This window comes from Colias eurytheme, chromosome 15 (assembly GCF_061535395.1).
Source record: "Colias eurytheme isolate Ceu_HAF_F1 chromosome 15, ilColEury1 Martin Lab GWU primary, whole genome shotgun sequence".
In the NCBI taxonomy this organism is placed as follows: Eukaryota; Metazoa; Arthropoda; class Insecta; order Lepidoptera; family Pieridae; genus Colias; species Colias eurytheme.
Genome location: NC_142994.1, coordinates 2,451,284 through 2,475,977, shown reverse-complemented (window position 1 = coordinate 2,475,977; position 24,694 = coordinate 2,451,284). Strand labels below are relative to the sequence as shown.

Sequence of the window (24,694 nt, the reverse complement as noted above, 5' to 3'; positions counted from 1 at the left end):
TTTAATGTAGATAAGTTTAAATAAATTGTATTTAGATAACTATATCGCATCAATTTACAGAACATGTATCAATAAAAAATTAAACAGTAGCACGATATCACCTACAGCAAAACACGAATACGAAATAAAAAGCTTATACAAAAGACCTGATTGTAATCGCTCTAAAATAAATGAAGTTTAACTCACAGTGCAAATGGAGTGAATTTATCTATAATTGCTAAGCTCTTTTTGTATTTTAAACTTATTATATTTGATGATATTAGTAATATCTATAAACCGTTATATAGTTGATAAAGTTAAAAGTAATAAAGTTAATTTAAGATTTGGAAATGGATACAGTAAAGAGGTGCATTTAAGCTTAAAGATGTATATATTTTGTGAGGGTTTAATACAAAAATATCTCCTTAATGTTATCTCTTTATCTGCCTTTTCCTACAGAAATAGTCATCTGACAGATTAAGACATAACACCAGGTCAAACACACGGGCTGATTTTTCAATCCTTGGTTAAAACTTATTCGTCGAATAATGTATAAAACTACCATTTTAAAAACGTATTTTAATTGCCCGTATTTGACAGTTTACGTGACATTTTAATATTATCGTGTAATACTTTATTGGACGGATAAGATAAATCTTATTTATTATATTTTTCAATGCTTGGATAAATCCAAGCATTGAAAAATCGGCCCTAAGACTTATTATTATACTTTATAATTATAAAACAATAACACAAAATCCATTCCACGTTTCCTTCATTGGCAACATACTCTATACGTAACTTGTAGCACGAACCATGCCATCAATTGCTATCTTAAAACAATTGTCTATCTTCCAGCGTCACGTCCTATACGAACAGTTGTTTCCAATGTTTGCCAGTAAAACTTACTCGTACGATGTCTTTCCATCTTCGGTGTATTTTACGACGTTTCTTGGATATTAAAGTTCCATACGTTGTGTAAATTCTTCATGTCTACTTCGAACTAATTAAAAACACGCTTTGAAATGGAGGTGGGTGAATTTCCCAAACGACTTTTTTTTTTGTCTTCATTGAAATTAGTATTTGAAAAAAGGAATATTGTTCTGTACTATTTTTTTTTGTATTCATTAGGTATTTATTGGGTTGTGGCATAAAATATTATTTGTCTAAGTCTATTTACAAAGGTAGAAATAAATACATAAACCTCTATTTTTGTCACATCGGTGCTGTCCCTCTACTTTTTTTACAAGCAAAAACGCTTATATCGTTATAAAAATAAGTAACTTAAGAATAGAACTTATTCTATTTCATAGAATATTAGTTTTATTATTAATATGTAGCATATTTTATTACGTAATTCATAATATTTATTACTGAGAGGCATAAATGTACTTGTCTCGCAAAATTTTGTCATATCGCTGCACAAAAGTAATTTAAACCTAACTTTGCATCGATGAGTCCGACAGTGTCCCCACCCCAATTTTATTTCCCTCGTTAGTGTGTGCTAGTGCGCAGTCAGGACGGACGTGTGTCAAATCGCTGCATATTCCCGCCAATTACGTAAGTACGACATTTCAGTTACTTCCAAGCAATTATTTTATATTATCGGTGGTTGCATTTTTCTAGTGTAATGTGAAGTTTTATTACGATTGTTTGGTTCTAACAGACATAGTAAGTAAATTAGCATCATTATAGGTACTTGAATTTAGCCTAAATATTATACATTTTTCATAATTTTCAAAAAAGTCGATAATTTCTCACGTCGCTGTTCTCATATCGCTGTAATCGGTGGTCTTTTTTACCACCGATGTGATAATTTACACCGATGTGATAAGAAAAATCAATCGGTGTCTTAAATATCATATCGGTGTTTTGATTCATGATCGACGCATAGTTTTGTCACATCGGTGGATTGTTTTATCACATCGGTAGATCATATTATCACCTCGGTGTAATTTTATCATATTGGTAGACATAGTGTCATTTCATTAAAGTAAACAAAAAAACAATGGAGCATACCTACAACCATACATTATATACATACATATACACATATTATATTTTTTAACTTTCATAAATATTAACTTGTGTGCAGCTCGTGCCGCACACAATTCGTTCGAGTAATTTTGTTTAAGATTAATTTTGTTTAAGAATGCTGAAATCAAAACTAAACGAGGAGGAGAAAAAAGAGAGAAAGAGGTTGATGGAAAGAATAAGAAAAGCTAAAATCAAAAGTGATCCTGTGTTAAACGAGCAGCATTTAAGAAAAGACAGAGAACGCTTAGCTAAAAGAAAGGCAGCTGGACTTATCCTAACCCGAAGCCAAATGACTGCACATGCACGTCGCAATGCACAAAAGAAAAACCGAATCAGTGCCCGTGCATATTATCAGCGGAAAAAAAATAAGGCAAATGGTGCCCGCAACAACCCAACAAGTGTTTCAGAGACCAATGACGCAGAATCGCTACCGAAAAATCAAGATAATGAGCCCGGTATTTCTCAAGAACTAATAGGACCTCATAGCCCACGGCTATTGCGACAGAATGTTCGATGTAATAGTCCTAATTTGCGTATTGATGCCATAGTAGCGAGTAGTTCCCACTATTTACGTACAAGCAGTCCCCTAGATTTATCAATAGCATCTCCTTTACGAACGCCAAGTATTAGTTCTATAAATTCAGAAGAATCAACATTACGCCCAAATAGTCCTAACTTAGACACATCCTTTAATACTGTTAAATTCAAACAAGACATTAAAATGAAATTTCGTAAATATCAAAACGTTAAAACTCAGCAAATACACGATTTAAGAAAACAATTGGCAAAGGCTAATAAAGAGAAACTAATGTACAAAAAGAGATACATGAGACTACATCAAGAATTTAAGAAATTAAAACAGAGTAATTTAGAAGTGAGACGAATCCCAACGAAGCCAAAAAATATAGACCTGCAAAAACGTATCCGTAAGATTGTTGTTCAGTTTTTTGAGGATGATGAAAATTCAAATCTTTGCCCAGGTAAAAAGGATACTGTCACACAAAATGGAGTAAAAAAACAGAAAAGGCTGATGAAAGACACAATTAAAAATTTACACAAAAAGTATTTGACTTCGGGCTACCCTCCAATCAGTTACGTCACTTTTACAAGAATGAGGCCGTTTTGGGTCACGCAGCCAAAATTAAACTTGAGAAATACATGCCTATGTGAGAAACATGAGAACATGGATCTTGTTATATCATCTTTAAAAAGAAATCGTATCATAAAAGAAAACACCACGACTGAAATTCTAAGTAGTATTTGCTGTGATATTTTTAAGGTAGAATGCCTGCAAAGAACATGTCCTGTCTGTAAGAATCGTCATTTAAATTATCAAGAATTTGATAACTCCAAAGATGTTATTTATTGGAATTGGAAGAAGATAAAAAAGAATTACAAAAAAAATGGAGTCGATAAAATAGCCGTTAATGTAGAAAAAGTAAAAATAATCGTTAAACCATTACAACTAATCAAAATATTTGAAAACAATCTGAAACCGTTCTTAACACATTGTAGTAATATACGAAATCAAAGTCAAGCTTTTAAGCACTACAAACAAAACATGACTGAAAAGGATTGTGTCGTTCACATTGACTTTAGTGAGAACTATAGCTCCAAGTACGGGTCCGAAATACAATCTATGCACTTTGGTGGCAGTCGTCAACAATTCACATTACACACTGCTGTAATTTACTATAAAAATAAGGAAGAGAATATAACAACTCAATGTTTCTGCACTATTAGTTCTTCACTGCGCCATGATGCTGCCGCCGTTTGGGCTCACCTTGTTCCAATATTAGAAGAAATTAAACAGGAAGCTCCAATTGTTCAGAATCTTATTATTATTTCTGATTCTCCATCAGGCCAGTATCGGAATAAGAAAATTTTTTATATTATGTCCCAACTCAGTATTTACTGCTCTTCTCTGACTAACATAATATGGAACTATAGTGAATGTGGTCATGGAAAAGGTGCGCCAGATGGAGTAGGTGGGCTACTGAAGCGAACGGCGGATCGATTTGTTGCACACGATGGTGATATGAATAATATAGACTCTTTTGTAAACTATTTAAAATCTGCTGTCCAAGGCGTGAAAATTAGTACTGTAGAAGAATATGAAGTTGAAGAAAAGGACTGGCTTCTCCCTACAAATTTGAACACATTTCGTGGAACATTGCAAGTCAAACAAGTCATTTGGACTAAAGAAGCTAAAAATCGTATAGTTTTACGTCGACTTTCTTGTATAGAAGATGAATGTATGAAATATGTTGTTAAATGTCCACATGGCAAACATCTAGACTTCCACAATTTGTCAACCGAACACGAAATTAAGTCTAAACCTCAACTTTCTACTTCGAGTAATAAAAAATCCAGAACTAAATCCAAAATAGATATCACTAAAATGCGACCAGTAAAGTTAACTGACAAATTAATTTTGTTCCCACAGCCATCACATTCAAAGTATTTTACACCATCAAATACATTAAAAATCTCGGAAAATGCGGCACCCAGATCATCCTCTTCGACAAAAATGTCTGAAAATTTGCTATTGAACTATGTAGATCTTGATCAAAGTACTCCTGCCTGTTCATTTTTAGAGAAAATTGACACGAACATTTTAGTTGGTTTAGAGGAATCAACTCAATTCGTAAATAAAGAGGATACGGTAAAAGCATCTAATAGATTTTCAAGTCCTACCGTGGAAGACAGTGACACCGATGAGGAAATATTTAGAATAAAATCTAAAATTAACTTTAAAAAAGAAAAAAATGAGCCACGTAAACCAACTCCTGACATCAAACAGAGATTTAATTATATATTTGGTTGCAGTGACACTGATGATGACTTATTTTGATCTGGGCTGATTTGTTTTTAAAATTTTTATTTTTATTGTTTTTAGTTTTAATTGAAAAAAAGAGGTTTAATTGTTGTAACAGATAATAATTATAAAAGTACGTAATTAAGTGCTGTGATTAACTATAGGTATACTACATAGTCTTCTATGACTTAAAAGTCTAATTATGGTGCAATTTAATAAAAGTGGAGTACGAAGACGGTTCAAGTTCTGTAGTGATTTATGTTGAACTTAAAGGCTGATTAACATAATAACCAAATTATACTGACAGATTTAATTTAAGTTTTTTTTTTAAGGGTAAAGATTATTTGCTAGATGTAAGATATAAGCGATCTCTATGTAATCTATGATACTTACGCACTGAGAACAAAGATTTTAAAAATATTAAATTAAGTGATAATTAAAGCTGTGATTATTGTAGTGTTGTTATGATTAAGGTTAAACTTAAAAGGCTGATTAATTAGGTATATAAAGTTTTCTTATATAAAGTTTCTATTCTTAGTATTGTTGAACCTAGAACGCCACAATGTTTTAAGTGTACCTACACATGGCAAAACAATTAGCTTGATCGCCACATTAATAAATGTGTATTGTACAATAACGTACAAGAAATTTTTGTTTTTTATACTTCTTTTAAATAAACACAATGATAATTAAAAAAAACATTATTTTTTATTCTAAGAAAATAATACCCTTAGTTCAGGTATTCAGTTCTTAGTCACTCCTTCAAAAATGTATAAGCCTACTATTTCTTTTTTGATGTTCAAAGGTGGATAGATTATCATATCGCTGTATATGTATATCACATCGGTGAATAAATTTATCATATCGGTGTACAGAAAAGATAATCGGTGCCGGATTGTCACATCGGTGGAAACCAGAATTCAAACTGAATTTTCTCCATAGTCTTAAAAGATACGTTGATGGTTACCAATAAGGGAGTATTTAGTATCCTAAATATTACATTAAACATGAAAAAAATAAAAAATATATATAAATGAAAAAGTTCACCGATATGATAAGAAAAATGGCATTTGTTGAAATTCACCCAGGTATAAGAGAACTATAATTGAGTTTTGAAGAGTGAAGTTTTGGAAGTGTTGCAGATTTTTGTGAGGCGTTTCGTTTGATGTTTTTGGTTTTATTTTAGATAATTTTGTTTGTGAAATTAAACTAACTTAGGCTGGAATTGGGTACAGATTTTATCTAATTCTAATTGGCACAGCTGGTTTATTATTGTTTAGTAACAACAGAGATTATTCTCATTATAATTCCACAAACGACTTGTTGATAAATACTTTTATTGTTTTAATGTTAAATTAACATTATTTTAATAAATGTTTTATAAATTATTATACTTAAGTCATTAGTAAGACATTGTGCAGATGTTTATGATTCTTTATAACACAATGCCAAACAAACTGCTTTTATTCTTTTTCACACATAATTAAATGAGAGCAGAAGTGTTGCCAGCCATTTCAGAATCAAAGTCTGAAAATAATACGGTAGCGATAATTGCCTCGCGTACAGTACAAAAACAACACAGTAATCAGCACATCAATAGCGCGCAGCGTACAATTTGCAAAGAATAATGTCCAGGATATTAGCTTAGTTCTATGCAAGTCTCAGGAATCAATGCATCACTGCTAAATGTCGTCAGCGGTTAAATCCTTTGATAACTTATATTTTTCAAAATTGTGCAGATGTTTGCGAAGTAGCCAAAAGTAAAAATATAATCGAATAAATGCAGACGAAGTGCTAGTTCAGGCATTTTAAAATGGAAGTCTGAAAATAATGCGAAAGCGATAATTTCCTTGCGTTCAATACAAGCAAAACTCACAGCAATCAGCACAATAGTTCAGATACGTTCCAAGCATTTGCAAAGAATAATGTCCAGCTACCACTCAGTTCTATGCAAGTCTCAGGAATCAGTGCACCTCTAAATATCGTCAGCGGTTAAATCCTTTGATATATTGACTCGTTATTCGCGCCATCTTCTTGGGGGACCGGGATTGTTAATCGGACCATTTGTCACAATCGCGCTCCGTATTCACTGGGAAAGAACGATCGAAATTACGCGAACGATTTCACAGGAGTCTACGACTGATTTTGGGTATTACCATGCAATTTTAGAAACGTTTGCAATAATTAAGCAATGATAAAAAATGTGTAATTTATTGAAATATAATTTACAATAAACATAATTTATTTAAAATATTAATATCTTATCAGGGATTTTATTTTAATAACTTGAGCTTGCTCTGGTGTGTTCGTGTCAATGCCTCCAAGAAACTCGCAGAACGAAACTACGACAAAAAAACTAAAACAACAGATTGCTAGAACCTGTTAAAACACAACAGTAAATTAGTTAGGATTCGTGCACGAATGGAGGTGATAATTTATATTATAAACTAGCGGTCCGTCCCGGCTTCGCCCGTGGTACATATTTACGTTTTCTCTACATAAAAACCATCCTCGTACTTCAAGGAATATAATAAAAAAAGAATTATCGAAATCGGTTCAGCCGTTCTCGAGTTATGCGCTTACCAACACATTTTGCGATTCATTTTTATATATAAGAAAGAAGATTACCTTGTAAGGTTACTGATACAATTTATTATTGCTTAATTATATCACAATGTATTTCGAAACAATATGTCGGATAAATTTTCATGGTTATAATTTAATTTATTTGTTGAAGCAAAAAAACCGCATTCATTATAAAACAGTCTATACTAAATTATATCGCAAAATTTGAAATCATAAATTAAGCAAATCTTGTACAAAATGATTGACTTCAAATGTGAAATTTTAAAACCGCATAAGTAACATAAATGAGATTTTTCATACGAGAAGTGTTCCAGAGCACTTCAATATTATTTTAATTGGAGTTACACAGGAGAAGTGTGAAATGGAAATATCTGTTCATACCGTATTTTCGTCACAAAACTTCATTCTTTTGCAACTTTTGCCAAAATAAATCACAAGCTGAAAGAAAATTTTGTTAACAGAAAAAATTACAATTCATAAACAAACAGTATTTGTATAAAATTACAATCCTCATTTACGTGATTTATGATACACGCTACATCAAATATTGCACGAAAACATGCATATAATTACGTACCCAGACCCTAGTTACAGTACATCGTTAGAATAAAACAAACTCTGCTCCCACTAATTGGACTCGGTCTAGCATTTTTTCTAGCGCTAATTCAAACTGCTTCAAAATACCTTTCGGGTTTAGATTGATAATTGGAGTTGCTCAGTTTCTTTTGACGTGGCATTTTTAAATAACACTATCATACCTTTCTATCGTTTCTGGTTTCTTTGAGAAAATATGCATGTTTCAATGTAAAATTGAATGCCAGCGTATACATTCCAGGAAACAAGCATGTATCTAGATGTTCTTGTATAGTCTGTAAACAGTTTCTACACCTAATGAATACAATTTGCAAATAAAAATCAGTTCTTGTATTATACTTACGAAAAAACTCCCATACGTGTTGTATTAATAGAGCGAGTAAGCGATAATATTTATGAAAAATGAATTTATAATTTGTTTGTGAGTTAATTGCAATTATTTTGAGCTTTATAATTTTACTACACATTAAAAGAAAAGTATATTCACAAAATTTCTGACAAATATATCACAGCTAACCTATACACAAGTGAACAAATACAACTTTTACATTATCTCAACAGCTCCACAGAGACTATACGGATTATACTTACTTTTTCTCATACCAATTATAATATAGGAAATTACAAAAATCCGCCAGCTAGCGTAGTAACCATAATTTGAGGTCAACTCCGATTATCAAGCGATCTGTGACCGCGGCCGAGCGTTAGGAGACTCTAGTGAGCAATTTGGCAACGTTATCTATTCTGCGCTGTGAATCCAGTTCAAACTAGATATGGGTTATATGTTGCTCTTATAATTTATAAACTTAATAGATATACCCGTTTTTAGCAGGGGAGTTAAAATAGGATGTTAAAATATGGTATGTTAATAAGGGTTATTTTTGAATGGATGTTTGAGTCAAGGTTTACAAAAACGTACAAATCCACATTCACAGGCTCCATGTACATCATAAAGCTGTAACGAAGTGTCTTACACATGTTCCTGTTTTAATAACTTGATCAATGATCATGATATGTAACTAGTATCAATTTTTGGATAAATGTGTTTAGTATTACACCCGGAAATATCAAAATGACTTAAATAATGGCTACCTAATAAAATAATTATACTACCAACATGATTCGCAATACTTAATTAACTTATAATTATTTCCGTCAATTATTTTTTTGTTTGGAAGAGATCACTGCTAAATATTACTATTTGATAAATGAGATAGCTATCTGATGAATTGTAACATCTGTTTATGTTTTAGATAAATACGTTATATGGATAAAGGATCTCCAATATTTAAATAGATACAAAAAATCCTGAGAAAATTATCTCTATCTCCTCTTAAATAAGCTAAATGTCTAGAGGTTTTTAAAGGAGGAAAATTAATAAGCCGACGGGGATAAATGTCGTTAGCTCCAAAGGATCCGGGAACAAACAATTTTGCTGTTTGTCACACAAATTGCCTTGGTCGCGTCTCCAATATTGTTAGCGTAGTTGATCTTACTCTTTGTTAGAGGAAAGTAACCAAATATGGAATACCATTTTGTTTTTGGGATATAAAAAAAAAACTTTGCATAAATTAAATCAGTTTATTGTTTTTACTGGTCAGTCATACATCTATAAGTAATAATTAACAGCATTTAACGAAATATATCAGTAATCAAATTAAAATCTTACACAAAAAACAAAATCCCAAATGAGTAACCAAATATGGAATAGGAACCCATATATGGAATATAAGCATAAATCAACATAACATTAGCAAAAATGTAATGAATATCTTTGAGATCAATTAAATGAATGTAATATACCTATATAAATGGAAGGAGTTACGTAATTACTTGCAAAAGTCACAAATCCAGATCCATCTGGACCAGCACATCATAATGTGTTCAGAGCCCATACATCAAGCATTTAATTCAACTTTCTCCACTTTCATCCATGGAAAAAAGTCTTGAACAGAACCTCCTGACTCTGCTGATGGATGTATGTTACATTCTGCATCTGCAGAGTCAGAAGGCACTTGGTCCATCAACTCATCATGTTCCACTACCTTCATCAAACTGGATAACGTCTAGTTCCTCAGAGTCTTTCTTCTTCACTATCATCCTTATTTTTTTCGATTGTTTGTTTCTCTTAATAAAGTTAATAACGTTGAAAGAAGAAATAGAAATATAATTATGAAATAAAGTTGTCCTAGGGACTTGGAAATCCTGTGCCGCTTTCAAATACCCCATTTTCTTTTCTCGGACGAATTTTATAGATTGTGCCGTTTTTTCTTCATCCCAGATTTTTCGTTAGGTTGATTGTGAACCGGACATTCTAAAAACAAACATTACATACAGTTTTAAAAAAAATAATAGCAAGTTTATAGTATTCCATAATTAGACACCGACGACTGTCCATATTTGGATTTTTATACTCATTCAAACTCTTCTAAATATTTTTTCAATTCACAATATTTTAAAGACAAAAGATCACAAAATGGTGAAATAAACATAATACCGATATACTAAATAGTATAACACTTATGTAAACAAACATAATAGCCGGTAAATACTCATTTATTACTTACCTTAAAAAATTTCTGCATGGCAACAAAACAAAACACCCCTGCCACACGGAAACCGTTCACGCAACTAACTCGATGGTGTTAGTGCGATAATTAGTACACCAAATGAAACAGAAGATGGTCGAATGTTGCGATTCATACTTATAGTCTTAGAGAAATGAAGGAATTCCATATTAGGATACTATTCCATATTTGGTGACTTTCCTCTACAGAATTGTAATATATTTATTTATTTATATTTTATTTATTTAAATAGGTACACATCACAGCTGACAATTTTGACTAATTATACACAAATTTAATCACATGTTGCGGTAAAATGCCAGCCAAATTGTATGTACACAGCACAATTGAGGTTAAAAAAAAAATTATTAAAAATTACATTATTTAGCACAATTCATAGATCAAGTAAAATATTATTTTTTTTAAATACATGTCATAAAATAAATTGAATCTAAATCATAGTACAGATAAATATCACATCACTATAGCTACAATACATTAAATTACATAAAATACAGTTAAATCAATAAATACCAACGTTACATTCAATCACATAAAATAAAATTCATAACATTGCATCACAGTATAACAATAAATTATGTCTAACAATCAGTAAAGTATCTAAGAACTATGGAAGTCAAAGATTAAATTATCAACAATTCATGCATGAAATGAAATCTATATTAATACTAGCTGTACCCGTCACTTGTAGCTTTACCTGTGAAGTTTAAGTGGCCGTTAAGATTTCTCTTTTGCACGCCTCATAAGCGAAGCGTTGAGGTGGGTACTACTGTCACTTCGCGCAAAACATCTGATTTTTCAAACTTAAAATGTCTTTATGTATCATACATTGCACTTGTAAGATAAAACATACACACACATATTAAGAAAAAACACTATTTTTAACGTTCATGATATTTTTGATGTCATTTTTGTTATTTAAACAAGTTAAAAAACAGTTTAAAAAAGTTCTGTCTTGGACGTCCGTGTGTCTGTATGTGCGGATCCTTTTTCTTGTTAACACGATAGCGACCGAAATACTTTACTAATCGAGTCTTTTTTTTTCTCTTACGCTTGAGTATGCTCAGGAATAGAACCCTTTCATTTTTCAGGGTCTGATTCGATGTGGTTTAATTGTTATTAAATAAACAAAAATAATAATTAATAAATATTTATAAAAAAAAAATTATGAGGCGTGCACTTTTGGATTTTCCAAATTATTTTTTATTTTTGTGCAAATTGTCTAAGTTTTTCTTTCATAAGATATTTTTCCTGACAATAAAAAATGAACAAAAAATCATTCAAATCGGTCCAGTTGGTCACGCGTGATGCTGTGACCGTCGGAAATTGGAATTTACCTATTTTTATAATATTATTGTGAGAGAGATAGACATTAGACATAGAGATTATAAAGTTGAAGATCTAGTTTTATTGTTTGTTTGAGCGAGCTTTTCACCAGAACTATTGGTTCGAATTGAAAAATTTGTTTGTGTTGGATAGACCATGTCAATACATGTTACACTTACTCAATAGTAAGGCTATGTATGGGCTATACCAATAACCAAATATGAGTGTAGCAATTTAAAATATTGCAAAAGAAGGTGAAAATATTTCGTTTAAGAGCAGAGGATATTACGTAGTTCAGTAATGTAGTTTTGCAGTAATTTTCTATATAAGAGTCACAATTTTGTTACATTAGGTAACCCAAAATGACAGTCATGCTCTTCAAACATTATTACGGTGAAACACTGGTAATAAAGGTAGTATTTATTATAGTAATTGTAGCATAAAGTCTAGCTTGTACTTAAGTAAAAAGTAATATGTATTATTTCATGGCATAATTTATGCGTGTGCCAAATTTCAAATAATACCCTACAGCAGTTTTTTGTGTTACATCATAAATATTCCTATATATTATTACCTATGGTTAATAATACGTTTGTGTTTTTCTACTATAATTTATAACCAAAATTAATAACAAAAATCTATTAAGTACACAAATACAAAATGTACAAAAAGTGACACTTAACTTTATTTTTTTCAGTTTGTTCTATGAAAGCAAACACGTCTGATAAAAGTTCGCATCTGAAAGTCACGACAAAAATATTAAATTAACACTCAATGTTTAGAAATTAAAGATTTTAACGGATTTTAAACACGATTCGGAACAATAATATAATGAATAAATCGCGTTTAAAATCTTTAATTTCTAAATGTATACTAGCGTAAAATCAAACACTAGAAAATACTTAACAGACAATTAAAATGTACCTACTACATTTTACTTAATGCTTTAAAGATCTCGAATTTCCTTTCAAATCACGGAAAATCCGGCCAATTTTCGTTTATTATGACAAAATAAACTACATCAAAGCAATTTGATGAAATTAATTAATTAAATCAGCGAGATAGATTTACAAAAAAGGTGAGCGTGACATTTAAATGAAATTTCAAAGTTCATGCAATTACTGTTTCGTAAAAATTTTAAAAGCTTTTCCCTATAGTGGTTAATATTGTGCATAGAAATATTTTTCAGTGTTAAACCACGTTGACACGCATACTGATTAGCTATAATATTATCTATATAAATTTAATATTTAAACTAAACTATTTTGATAAACTTGAGTACCTATAGATTGATAAGACTTGCTAAGTAATCTAGTGATATTGGTATAATATAATATCATGCATATTATGCTGAGTGGATTGTTGAATTAAACAGTTACCTACTATTTTAAGGCATATTATGTACATTCAATGATATTCTTTGAAGATAAAACTCCATTTTTTAATTGAGACATTATATTATATTGTACATAAATAAGTAAAACTACAATTCAGTTTGATTTCTCTTACACCAATTTACTTCTTTACCCTCGTGTTCTCACCTTCATATAACTATTTTCCCAATGAACCAATTATTCCAAATCTGATACACCTTTCCCTTCCAGGTCTGCGACCAGGCCCGAGTGTCAGAGCGGAGTCTTTAGACTCAGTTAATCTGTCAGCAGTGGCCGGTGGTGACGCGACACTCCCCTGCGACACTCGGTCACCGCAGCCTCCTGACGCGCTGCTACTCGTCGTCTGGTATAAAGATGACGTGCCTATATACAGGTAAATGTATTATGTTTTATATGAGCTTTAAAAGACCGTGGTTCCACTAGATGTGTGGTATAAAACTGACGTGCATATACAGTGTGGAAATTTTCGATGGGCCCTGGAGGGAAAGTACTTGCATAATACTAAAGATGCAAGTAAATTTTCGAAAATTTGACTTCGACTTTGACTACAGGACCAGTCAGAGCACGGTTTATTAATCCAAATATTAAATAAATATAAAGATGATCAAAAGGATTGTAATTCAGACTTATATAAATATAATACCTCAAACAGTGAATCTAGATCATCCTCCAAAAAAAGACAATTCATTGTTATACAGAGATTTAAACGAAAGAAAAAATCAATACCCGCAACCTACTTTTCGTCATAACTGTTTATTTCTTTCAATGTACTTTGGAGTGAAAATTAACGTCATATTTCCTAACAAACCTTAATTAAAATATTAGACTCTACAATTTTGTAAGTAGAGAACGTTTTTGTGAGAGTTTTGCTTGAAATTATTTGTACTGTTTTTGTAGTGGTTTGAGAGCTTATGATAATAAGTAGCAACGTGTAGTTACTAGTTACAAATTAAATCTTATTTGTTATTTTCATTAATAAAATTGGCAATGTTGTATTGCCATCATTTTGATTCATAATTTTATTAACTAAACCTTGCTTGATGACAGCGGCTACTTTAAAATTGACTCAAATCTTTCCAAAAGCTCAGCTTTAGATAATTAATGCGAATGTGTTACCTGCACTGACTTGTCCACAGCAATCGTTGTTGTAATTACTAATTTGGCGCGTTTTTATGGTATTTTATTTTTAGGTTAAATAAATATCAAATAACATTAATAAATAATTGTAATCGAAATGCGCAAAATATACGATTTTCCCAACAAAATTCAAAGAATAATTATTTAACAATATACTTCGTAAGTAGTGGATAATAGAAGACACCATCAACCTAAATTATTTATACTCAGATTTATATGCGTAGTATATTATATTAAGATTTGAACAATTTTAACGCGCTACATTTTGTGGGCCAAATACCATCTTTGTACAGACGCGACGAGTGTAAGCCTCTTAAGATCCCTTTTATCCTTTAGGATAAACCCTTACCTATATCAAAATAGCAAAACAAAGTTTTACTACATTCGCTTTGATATCTTGGAAATAAATATTACGTGAATAATGGTGCGAATAAAATGATATAATATTATATGTAAACAAATAGCACGTTAAATTCATTTAAATATAAAATACTCGTAGGGCATTCTGCGAATTGTAATAATAATTTAAAGTTCAAATTACAACCTGATATCAAACAATTTTAAGAAGATTTGTTTAATGTGATATCTGTGTATATAAAAATGGAACCCGTTTTCCGTTGTCACGACATCACGCGTGAACGGGTGGACCGATTTCGATAATTCTTTTTTTATTATATTCCTTGAAGTACGAGGATGGTTCTTATGTAGAGAAAACTTGGTTTGATTGTTCTTGTGTAGTGTGAACGGCTGAAAAGATTTCGATAATTCTTTTTTTATTATATATTCCTTGAAGTACGAGGATGGTTCTTATGTAGAGAAAACGTAAATTGTACCACAGGCGAAGCCGGGGCGGACCGTTAGTTTTATATAAACGTACAAAAGGTGCTCGAAAGCGATAGCATTACTTACACTTCAAATTCTTTACAATATACAGAACAATGGATTCAATTCTACGGAAGATTAATATTACCAGAGCTCTTACATTATATTATGAGGGTATATCGTTTTCCCGATGGTCTAGAGTCTTGCATTTCAAAAGAATAAAAACTCATTTTCCTAATAAGGATAAAGAGAACCTCCACCTGCTGTTTTATTTCTCACATTTAAATCAAAAAGTCTTATTCTGTGTTACAGTGAAATGTAAACCATGTTGAAGCTACTTAGGGTCGGTTTTACATGCGACGCTCGTTCGGAGGTTTTAGGCTTACATAAACGAGATTACTCTACTAAGTGGGCCAATCGTCAAATTTGTAGTCGTACTTTAAACCGTCTTTATTAAAACCTCAATGGTAGGTTTTTAGAATTCTGTACAGGAGAAACTGGTGCGTGCATTTGCGTCTGAGTAGAAAATTTTAATTAGCTTGTATGTGTGTTTCAGTGTAAATACGTGCTTGTGTTAAAAATTGCTTTGCTTTACAGTATAGTGTTGAACGTTCTTTTGGTACGAGACTGCGTTGTGCTGATCTTTTGACGTATAACCGAGTTTTCACGATGAAAGTATGAAGCAATTTTGGCACTTTTATTCGTGTTTCTTTATTAAACGCTGTCTACGTGAGAATTTCTATCTCGCATCAGTTTAACTTTTCAAAAGTAAACATCAAAAATGTTAAACTGAAAGTTTAAAACATTTTACTCTACTTTCGAAAGTCAGTGCCCTTAAACCGACCAAAGTGTAATAAGCCCTTGAAATATTTCACGTTGTTCAGGATTTCAGCGACTTTTCATAGTTTACGTTTTCCTTAACATGCTTCCGTCGCGTGAAATATAAAAACCGCAGTTTACGTTCACCATTGGTCCCTGTCGACACATCAAAAATGTATCATCCACTTATAACAGAAACGTGACTTTGAAAGTTTAATAGCTGTTATTCTGCACATTATGTGCTTGCTCGGGAACCATTTAAAAAGTTTGCTTTTATGGATCTTGAAGCGGTTCGAGTGCTTCACAGCCGATGCTAAATACATAAGGCTTGTTGCTATGCGGATAGTTTGAACTCGCGCTTCAATGGTTTGATTGAGAGGCACTCGAGGTATCTAAGGTTTTCCAATATTCAGTGTTGGGCAAAATGAAGTCCGATGTGCTTTTGAGCGTGGGACAAATTGCACCTGTACTATGGTACTACGATGTAGGTATCTGAAGTAAAGGCAAAATTACTGTTTACCGATTTCGTAATCGAATTAAAAAATTGATTAAATAGTTAGTTTGGATATCCTTGATCACCACATCATACAATTTTTTTTGGAAAATAACTTTTGTTAAAATGAGCATGCTTGTTATCTCGTTCAAACATCCTTTATTTCTATTTTTAAATTAAACCTCGATTTATCTAAGGGTTTTATGTGTGTGTATTAATCTATAAATAGGTCCCTAAGTTTTATTTGAGTAAAAAAATGAATTCACACTTTAATAAACATTTATTGAAGAATAAATGCAAAGAAGGTAAAAACGGCTGTTTTAAAAAAGGACCCTTGCGTCCATAACAGCTTAATAAGGATTAGTGACGCTCCGATACCCGTAAAAGAAGCCTTCTGCAATAGAAAGCTTTCAAAACGTGCATTTCAATTATAAATAAATTAATCTACTAAAGAATGAGCACAGCTAATAATATACCTTCATTTTCATAATTCTGTATTACTTATAATAGAAGCTTGAATAAAGTTTGCACGTGCAAAATTGTTTAGATGAGTGTTGAATGGTAATTGTTAAACTCAGGAAGCTATAATATTAATAAATTACTCAAATAGTTTTAATTTGAGCACAAATGTAAAGAAAACATGATAAAGATCTAGTACTAAATTACTTATAGTACCTACTAGATACAGAGATAAGCCAAATAAACCATTTGCTACTGAAAAACACAAAGGTCAGCGACTTTCAACCAACGGCCGATTCATTAAAAGCCGCTTGCGTCAATTGCCCAAAAATATGGGCCAGTAATGACACGTCATCATATAACAATGCGAGGCAAAGCCGAGTAAATCACAATCAGGCAATGCGTGCATATTTTATACATCACTCAGCAGCACATTTGTTATGCATGGCCGTTCCGTGCGGATGTCAAATTAGTTTCGACACGACCCCGAAGAAATTGTAACGTTGAATGTGTAGAATATTCGAGAAAATGGCATAACGACGCCATTGTGAATCTAGCATGAGATTCTTGAAATACATGCTTGTGTGAATTTCATTTTGATTTTTGGTAGTGTATGACGTTATATTCATCGCTGTAACATAATACAATATGTGTGTGTTTGTTTCGAGCGAAAGCTTTGTGGAAAGCGCATAAAAATTTAAGTAGAGCTTCTGATTTTTTTTTCTCTATTTGAATGCATACTAATAAAAAATATCTCAATCGAGGTAATCAAAAGGTATATAACTCATTATACTACCTATTCATGCCTAAACGGCAAGCGGGCGAAGCTGTGAGCAAAAGCTAGTATACCATAAATATCTATATTATACCATATAATATTATATCAGTATGTCAGATATTCAAATTTATTGCGTTTCTTTTCTGAAATAATATTAGGTTAACTGCGCACAAGTTTTGCTATAAATTCTTAGACTTTTATATTTCACATATGAAAAGATATTAAAATAATAGTATAACTTCTTGCAATATTTTTTATTTTATTCTGTAATAGAAAATCTATATTTAAAATGGTATGATAATAGTAGATATGATAGTCAATCTGATTATTAAGTAGGTACAAAATGCCGCACACATTACAACGGAATTTTGCAAAAAGATGGACATAGCATATTCACCTGCACTCGGACGCAGCGCTTAGCAATTTACTAAAGCGCTTTAATTATTTAAACCAACTCCAAGTACGTAGCAAAGATAATATCCCATACAAATTTGCATCTATACGCTGAGGGAGTGCTTACGTAAAATGAACTGTTACCACATTATTGCTGACCTGTTCAATTCTCTAGTGGATGCTTATTTGTTTGTCTCTGATTGTGTGTGGACTAGATACGAGTTCTTTTATAGTTCCCGCTATTATAGGTTCAAGCTGCGGTGTCGACGTTTTACACTGAAGTTATACAGGTGAATTTTAAAATGCTTACGGTAGTGTGTGAACGTTATGGTCTTGTCTTGTTTTTTGGTGATTTATATTAAACTAGATATTAATCTTTCTCTCATCTGTTTTAATATCTACGTAACATAGAAAATATCATGAAAATATCAACGTTTTGTTGGCCTGAAAACTGCTAGCTGGATTAGGCATTGAAATAAATGCAATCCATACAAGTATTTTTTAATTCAATTCACATAAAAAGGGATTTTTATCAATACACAACTTTACGGCTTTACATGTTTCATATAAACAATTAGGTACAACAAAATATTGTTTTATTGAATTGAATATATTGCTCATTTCTATGGAAATAAGTTAATAAAATAATTTGGCCTTCGCTTCGATAATATTGACACAATACAATTCAAAGAAAGGAATTCTTGGTCCAATATCTATGAAAATAAAGGAAATACGAATAATGGAAGTGGGTCGTGCTTTTAATATAAACTCACTTATATTAATTTATCATAGAAGGCCTAAAATGTGAATATAATATTATAAGGATATGTAAAAATTCCTTCGTTAGTATAAGTCTCAAAAATATAATAATTGTCCGTACACTATTCAATGACTTGACATAGGTAACTAGCTGTTTATAGAGAAACCATACCGTTTTATTTTTTGTATAAATTTATTTAAATAGTGGGTAACACTTTTTACTTTACACATAAACCACAAATTTATGATGAGAGTTCTCATATAAAGGCATAAACCTAATAATGCTTTTAACACCAATTTATTAAAACCCATTTTCATACTCAACTCGACCCACACGTCAATCTATTAATCCAATATCAATTATATTAACTTTGATCAGTGTCACTATTCTAAGAAAAATGTCGCATGATGGATTATGATGAATATTATAGTAAGCCTGTTGAGTGTATGGTCTAATGATCGATGGGTATTAGTAAATATATAGAGGTTATATTGCCTTCATACTTACGAAATTGTAGTACGTGATAAATTCATTGGAAGTTGTAAATAAGGCGTACGTGCACGGGAATGTGAACCTTAAGGGAGGATGATAAGTTCAGGCAATAAGTTTGACGATAGGATTATTGTCGAGTTATGTAATGTGAATAAGTCTATTGAACAAGAAGCTTAGGTAAACAGAAGCAGTCGAAGATATTTATTATAACTAGGACCAGGATTACAAAGATCGTGGTGATCGAAAACTTTAAATATTATCATTTATAATACACGTACACAATATAAAGATATGTAGTAGTAACTCTTTTGTATTTAAATTTTTAGAGTCGTGTTTATTTTAAAATAGCTTCATTGTAATCGGTTCAGTAGTATTTGCGTGAAAGAGTAACAAACACACACACACACACACATCCTTACAAACTTTCGCATTTATAATGGTGGCAGTACACATGGGGCCAACGTGTTGGGCCAATGGGTTGGGCCAACGTGTAGAGAGCTACGTCTTGGCGGTATGTTATGGTGGCAGTACACATGGGGCCAACGTGTTGGGCCAACGGGTTGGGCCAACGTGTAGAGAGCTACTTGGCGGTATGTTGGCTTCATTAGCCTAGTTGGCGCCAATATTGGCAGGCCAACCGAATGTTGTCGGTTTTTTGTGCACACATCAAAGGATCTTGGCGCGCTCCGCAAACAGCGTTCACACGTTGGTGTCTTGTTCAGTTTGTTGTTACGCGTCAGCGGAGACAGTATCGTTGCGCGTCAATGAAATTTACGTTTAACCATGTTCCAATAGCGATGGAGGCCCGAGGCGCCGATGTGGACAAGCAATGAGGTTTTATAATTCGTAGAATTGTATCGACATGAAGGAATAATTTGGAATCCACGGCATGAACTACACAAAAATAAAAACCAATCTCAATAAATCAGATGTTTTATTTTCTATTTATTATATTATTCTAGATGTTTTTCTTATCTCACTTTCATACAATGCGATAAAAAAAATATATATTTATAAAATGAGTAAAATAGTATTAAAAAGTTACTTGTTCTTAAAAATTAAATAACAATATACAATGAGCATGGTTTTGATCAAATTGTGCTTTATTACATAAATAATATTATCATTTAATATAATAATATTATATAATCTTTAAAGTTTCGTTTTATAGGTAATTAAAATTAAATTAAGTGTAAAATGTACACATTTTAAACATTTGAAAAAATCTAAACATAATAATGTTTTATTTACCTATACAGAAATAAAAAAGGACAATAGAGATTGGAAAATGGTATCATCGCAGACAGATATGCAGAGTACATTCATTGTTATTGATGCACATGTACGTAATAATTAAACGCACTGTATAAATAAATTGCCGCGGCTGCAAGAACTTCTACGGACTACGTCCATCCTTGAAGCGCCAATGCAGAATGATCAGTACGCCAATGTGTGAACAGGAATCTTGATATCCTTCATTTTTTCCCAACACGTTGGCCCAACGCCTTGGCCCCATGTGTACTGCCGCTATTAGCTTCATTAGCCTAGTTGGCGCCAATATTGGCAGGCCAACCGAATGTTGTCGGTTTTTTGTGCACACTTCAAAGGATCTTGGCGCGCTCCGCAAACAGCGTTCACACGTTGGTGTCTTGTTCAGTTTGTTGTTACTCGTCAGCGGAGACAGTATCGTTGCGCGTCAATGAAATTTACGTTTCCAAGTTCCGATAGCGATGGCGGCGCCGATGTGGACAAGCAATGAGGTTTTACAATTCGTAGAATTGTATCGACATGAAGGAATAATTTGGAATCCACGGCATGAACTACACAAAAATAAAAACCATATGACTCAATAAATTAGATGTTTTATTTTCTATTTACATATTATATTATTCTAGATGTTTTTCATAACTCACTTTCATACATTTTCGATAAAAAAATGAATATATTTATAAAATGAGTAAAATAGTATGAAACAGTTACTTGTTCTTAAAAATTAAAAACAATATACAATGAGCATGATTTTGATCAAATTGTGCTTTATTACATAAATAATATTATCAAATATCACCAATCAATACATCCGTCCGTAATCTTTAAAGTTTCGTTTTATAGGTAGTTAAAATTAAATTAAATGTAAAATGTACACATTTTAAACATTTGAAAAAATCTAAACATATTTTTTAATAATGTTTTATTTATACAGAAATAAAAGAAAGGAAAATAGAGATTGGAAAATGGTATCATCGCAGACGGCAGAGTACACTCATTGTTATTGGTGCACATGTACGTAATAATTAAACGCACTGTATAAATAAATTGCCGCGGTAGCAAGAACTTCTACGGACTACGTCCATCTTTGAAGCGCCAATGCAGAATGATCAGTACGCCAATGTGTGAACAGGAATCTTGATATCCTTCATTTTTTTCCCAACACGTTGGCCCAACGCCTTGGCCCCATGTGTACTGCCGCTATTATATTAGTAGGATAGGATATGCTCTTTATTCAAGTATGTTTTAATATTCACAAGTACATTGAATATGTTAAAACATTGAGCAACATGTTTTCAATTTACATGAGCACGAGACCTACCTCGATCCCATTAATTCAGTTATATCAAAGTTACAAGTAACTAGCTGTGATTTGTAAAGACACCGCAGATGGCAAATAATTATACCATTAAGGCTTGCGGCAGAAAGCTACAAAGCCTCTTAGATATAATTTACTAAATATCGAAGTTATGATAATCATAATATTTATTTTGGTGGTATGGCGGCAGAATTAATTGAATTGAACAAAATGAACGAACAAGTAAATGAAATATTTATATGAAGAAGTTTTTATAATAGCCAATAAATAAATGAATAACAATTCAAAACTAAAAGTTTTCAGCTAAATTTTACAATTCTTAGATGTTTTAATAAAATCTTGAGTAGCTTCAGATAGTCAGAATGGGAAATGTATTTTATATAACAGATATTTCTAATATCGGTCATGGAAATTCTAATTAAAGTATCCGTTAAAGTAATAACCCGAGGAGCTGTTTAATATTTGAATATATGCATGTATATGAGATACTATGTCACTATTTGTTACTTGTCAATGTGTGAAATTATTAAAATGTACCCTCATTTGTTTTCTTTTTCTTTCTGCAACAATTGTGTAATAAACGAAGAATAAACTCTTGCTTGTTGCTCGGGTATTATCGACTCGACTTTTTGACATAGCTGTTACGTCTTTAGTAGGTAACCATAATAGTGACTAGTTCTTATTATTTCACAGATACCTAAATTGTAGAATCACAGTATAAACAAATATCTGGTACCATTTAGGTATCACAAGTATATAATATTTTTAACTAACCGTAACGTTATATCCTTCTGTGATATGTTGAATTGTAATACCATATGAATACGGTATCCAATTATAATGCAAATTAGGTAAAAATTTGACCTAATTTCCCAACATATTCAAAGCAATAGCATGTCAATCCAATGCTTCATTACATCGGCATTACATTCCGAAACTTCGTTTAAGAGTTAGGAAGGCACCTAAAGCCCGCTTAGTTATGAAATATTTATGAGTCGAAACGTTTATATTTGAAAGCATAGCTAGCTTCACGCGAATTTCTACCGAAACTTGGAGAATAAATGGCTCGAGATAATATTGTAAGGAATAAGCGGTACGACGTCAATTATTTAACTTGTTTGTTGATTTCTTAATTCCCGTATTTTATATAGCTCGCTGCGAGGAAACAGAGATGTTGCGATTCGCTTATTACGTAAATTGTTAAGCTGACAAGACTTTAACCAAGGTGCGGCGTAAATAAAATGGAATGACATTAAATTCTCTTGTTTTGTTGCTCCATGGAAGTATCTTTTAGTTTCCTGTACCGTAATGACTTTTCACTTTTCAGAAAACAATTTATATTACTATAATACCTATCAGTTAAAGAAAATATGTATTGGATACCTACCTACTACATGGAGCGCAACTTTTATAACACGAAGGAGTTTTGCCAAAAAAGGAAGTTCAATATCCTAATATTATGATAGAGTCTATGTGGGAAATGTTTTATCATATCAATAGTACTACACACTTGACATTGACTCTACTATAATAATTATGAAACAATATGACCTTGATACTTATTATTGTTATTTGATTCAGTTACGACGGCAGAATGAAAGGCCCAACCGCACACTGGGCCGACGCTTCGCTCGCGGGGCGCGCCCGGTGGCACGCGTCCCCGCATTCCGCGCTCAAGATCCGCGACGTTATCCCCACCGACCGCGCACTGTACCGCTGCAGGGTCGATTTCAAAGTGTCGCCGACGAGGAATTATAAACTCGTTCTGCATGTTATAGGTAAGTTAATTGAGTTCTGTTTTCAGTAGAATATTCTTTTAGAACATTTTGTAAATCTTTTTGCCATTTCGAGCCATTTGGATCAAAACGCAAAAGACAAGCGGATATAGGTAGGTAGATTTTTTATTTTATTGGACCTGAATAATATTATTAGATATGGCATCATTATAAGTTTAAATGATTGCAGTTAAATCTGGAAGGATATGAAGAAAAACAGACATTCGCATTAAATCAAAAGACGATAGAAAATTGCCTGAAATTCAGCCAGGCTTTAATATTTTTTATGTATTGCAATTTTTATATATTTATATCAATACTTTCTAAAAGTGAACAAAGAAGTCACACAACAATATCCATGAATGAGCTCTATGACAAATTTCCAAAGTCAAAACGTGACGTCATTCCTCCCACCCATGCTACCACGGTTCAACTCCAAAGTATCACAGACTAGAAACTGCTAGTTCTTGCTTCGTGTTATCGTCGAAAACTTCATTCGGTACGACCAAGTTCCCTATATGGTTAAAGAAGTTCCGACTTGATTAAATTTGAAGTATTGCAGTCGATTGAAAGTTAAAGCTTGCAGTGCAAGATTTATAAGCTATTTCTATGAGTTTATTTAGTAAACAAAAGAATACGTGTGAATGCCTCTATTTGAAGATTCCTAGGAAAGATAACTACTCATAATTTCTTGCTACCCTAGTATGTATCAATTACGTTTGAGCAGTAAAATAATTTTTATCAATGTTTTTTCTGTGCATTCGGTATGTGGCAACAAGTATACCATTATTGAAATATTGCATATAAAACGAATTAAAAACATCAACACATTTACGATTATCATCTCGTATATGAAT

At 32.1% G+C, this 24,694-nt stretch overlaps 1 protein-coding gene and 1 pseudogene across 1 annotated transcript in view; both read left to right on the top strand.

Annotated features, from left to right (window-relative positions):
* LOC149902137 (synaptogenesis protein syg-1-like) overlaps positions 1–24,694 on the top strand; it is a 108,793-nt gene that overhangs the window by 37,106 nt on the left and 46,993 nt on the right. The window contains exons 2-3 of the mRNA XM_090110385.1: positions 13,533–13,695; positions 23,644–23,840. Of these exons, the coding sequence (XP_089966511.1) occupies positions 13,533–13,695; positions 23,644–23,840 (360 nt within the window). The remainder of the gene's footprint in view (positions 1–13,532; positions 13,696–23,643; positions 23,841–24,694) is intronic.
* LOC149902138 (uncharacterized) lies at positions 1,500–5,904 on the top strand (annotated as a pseudogene).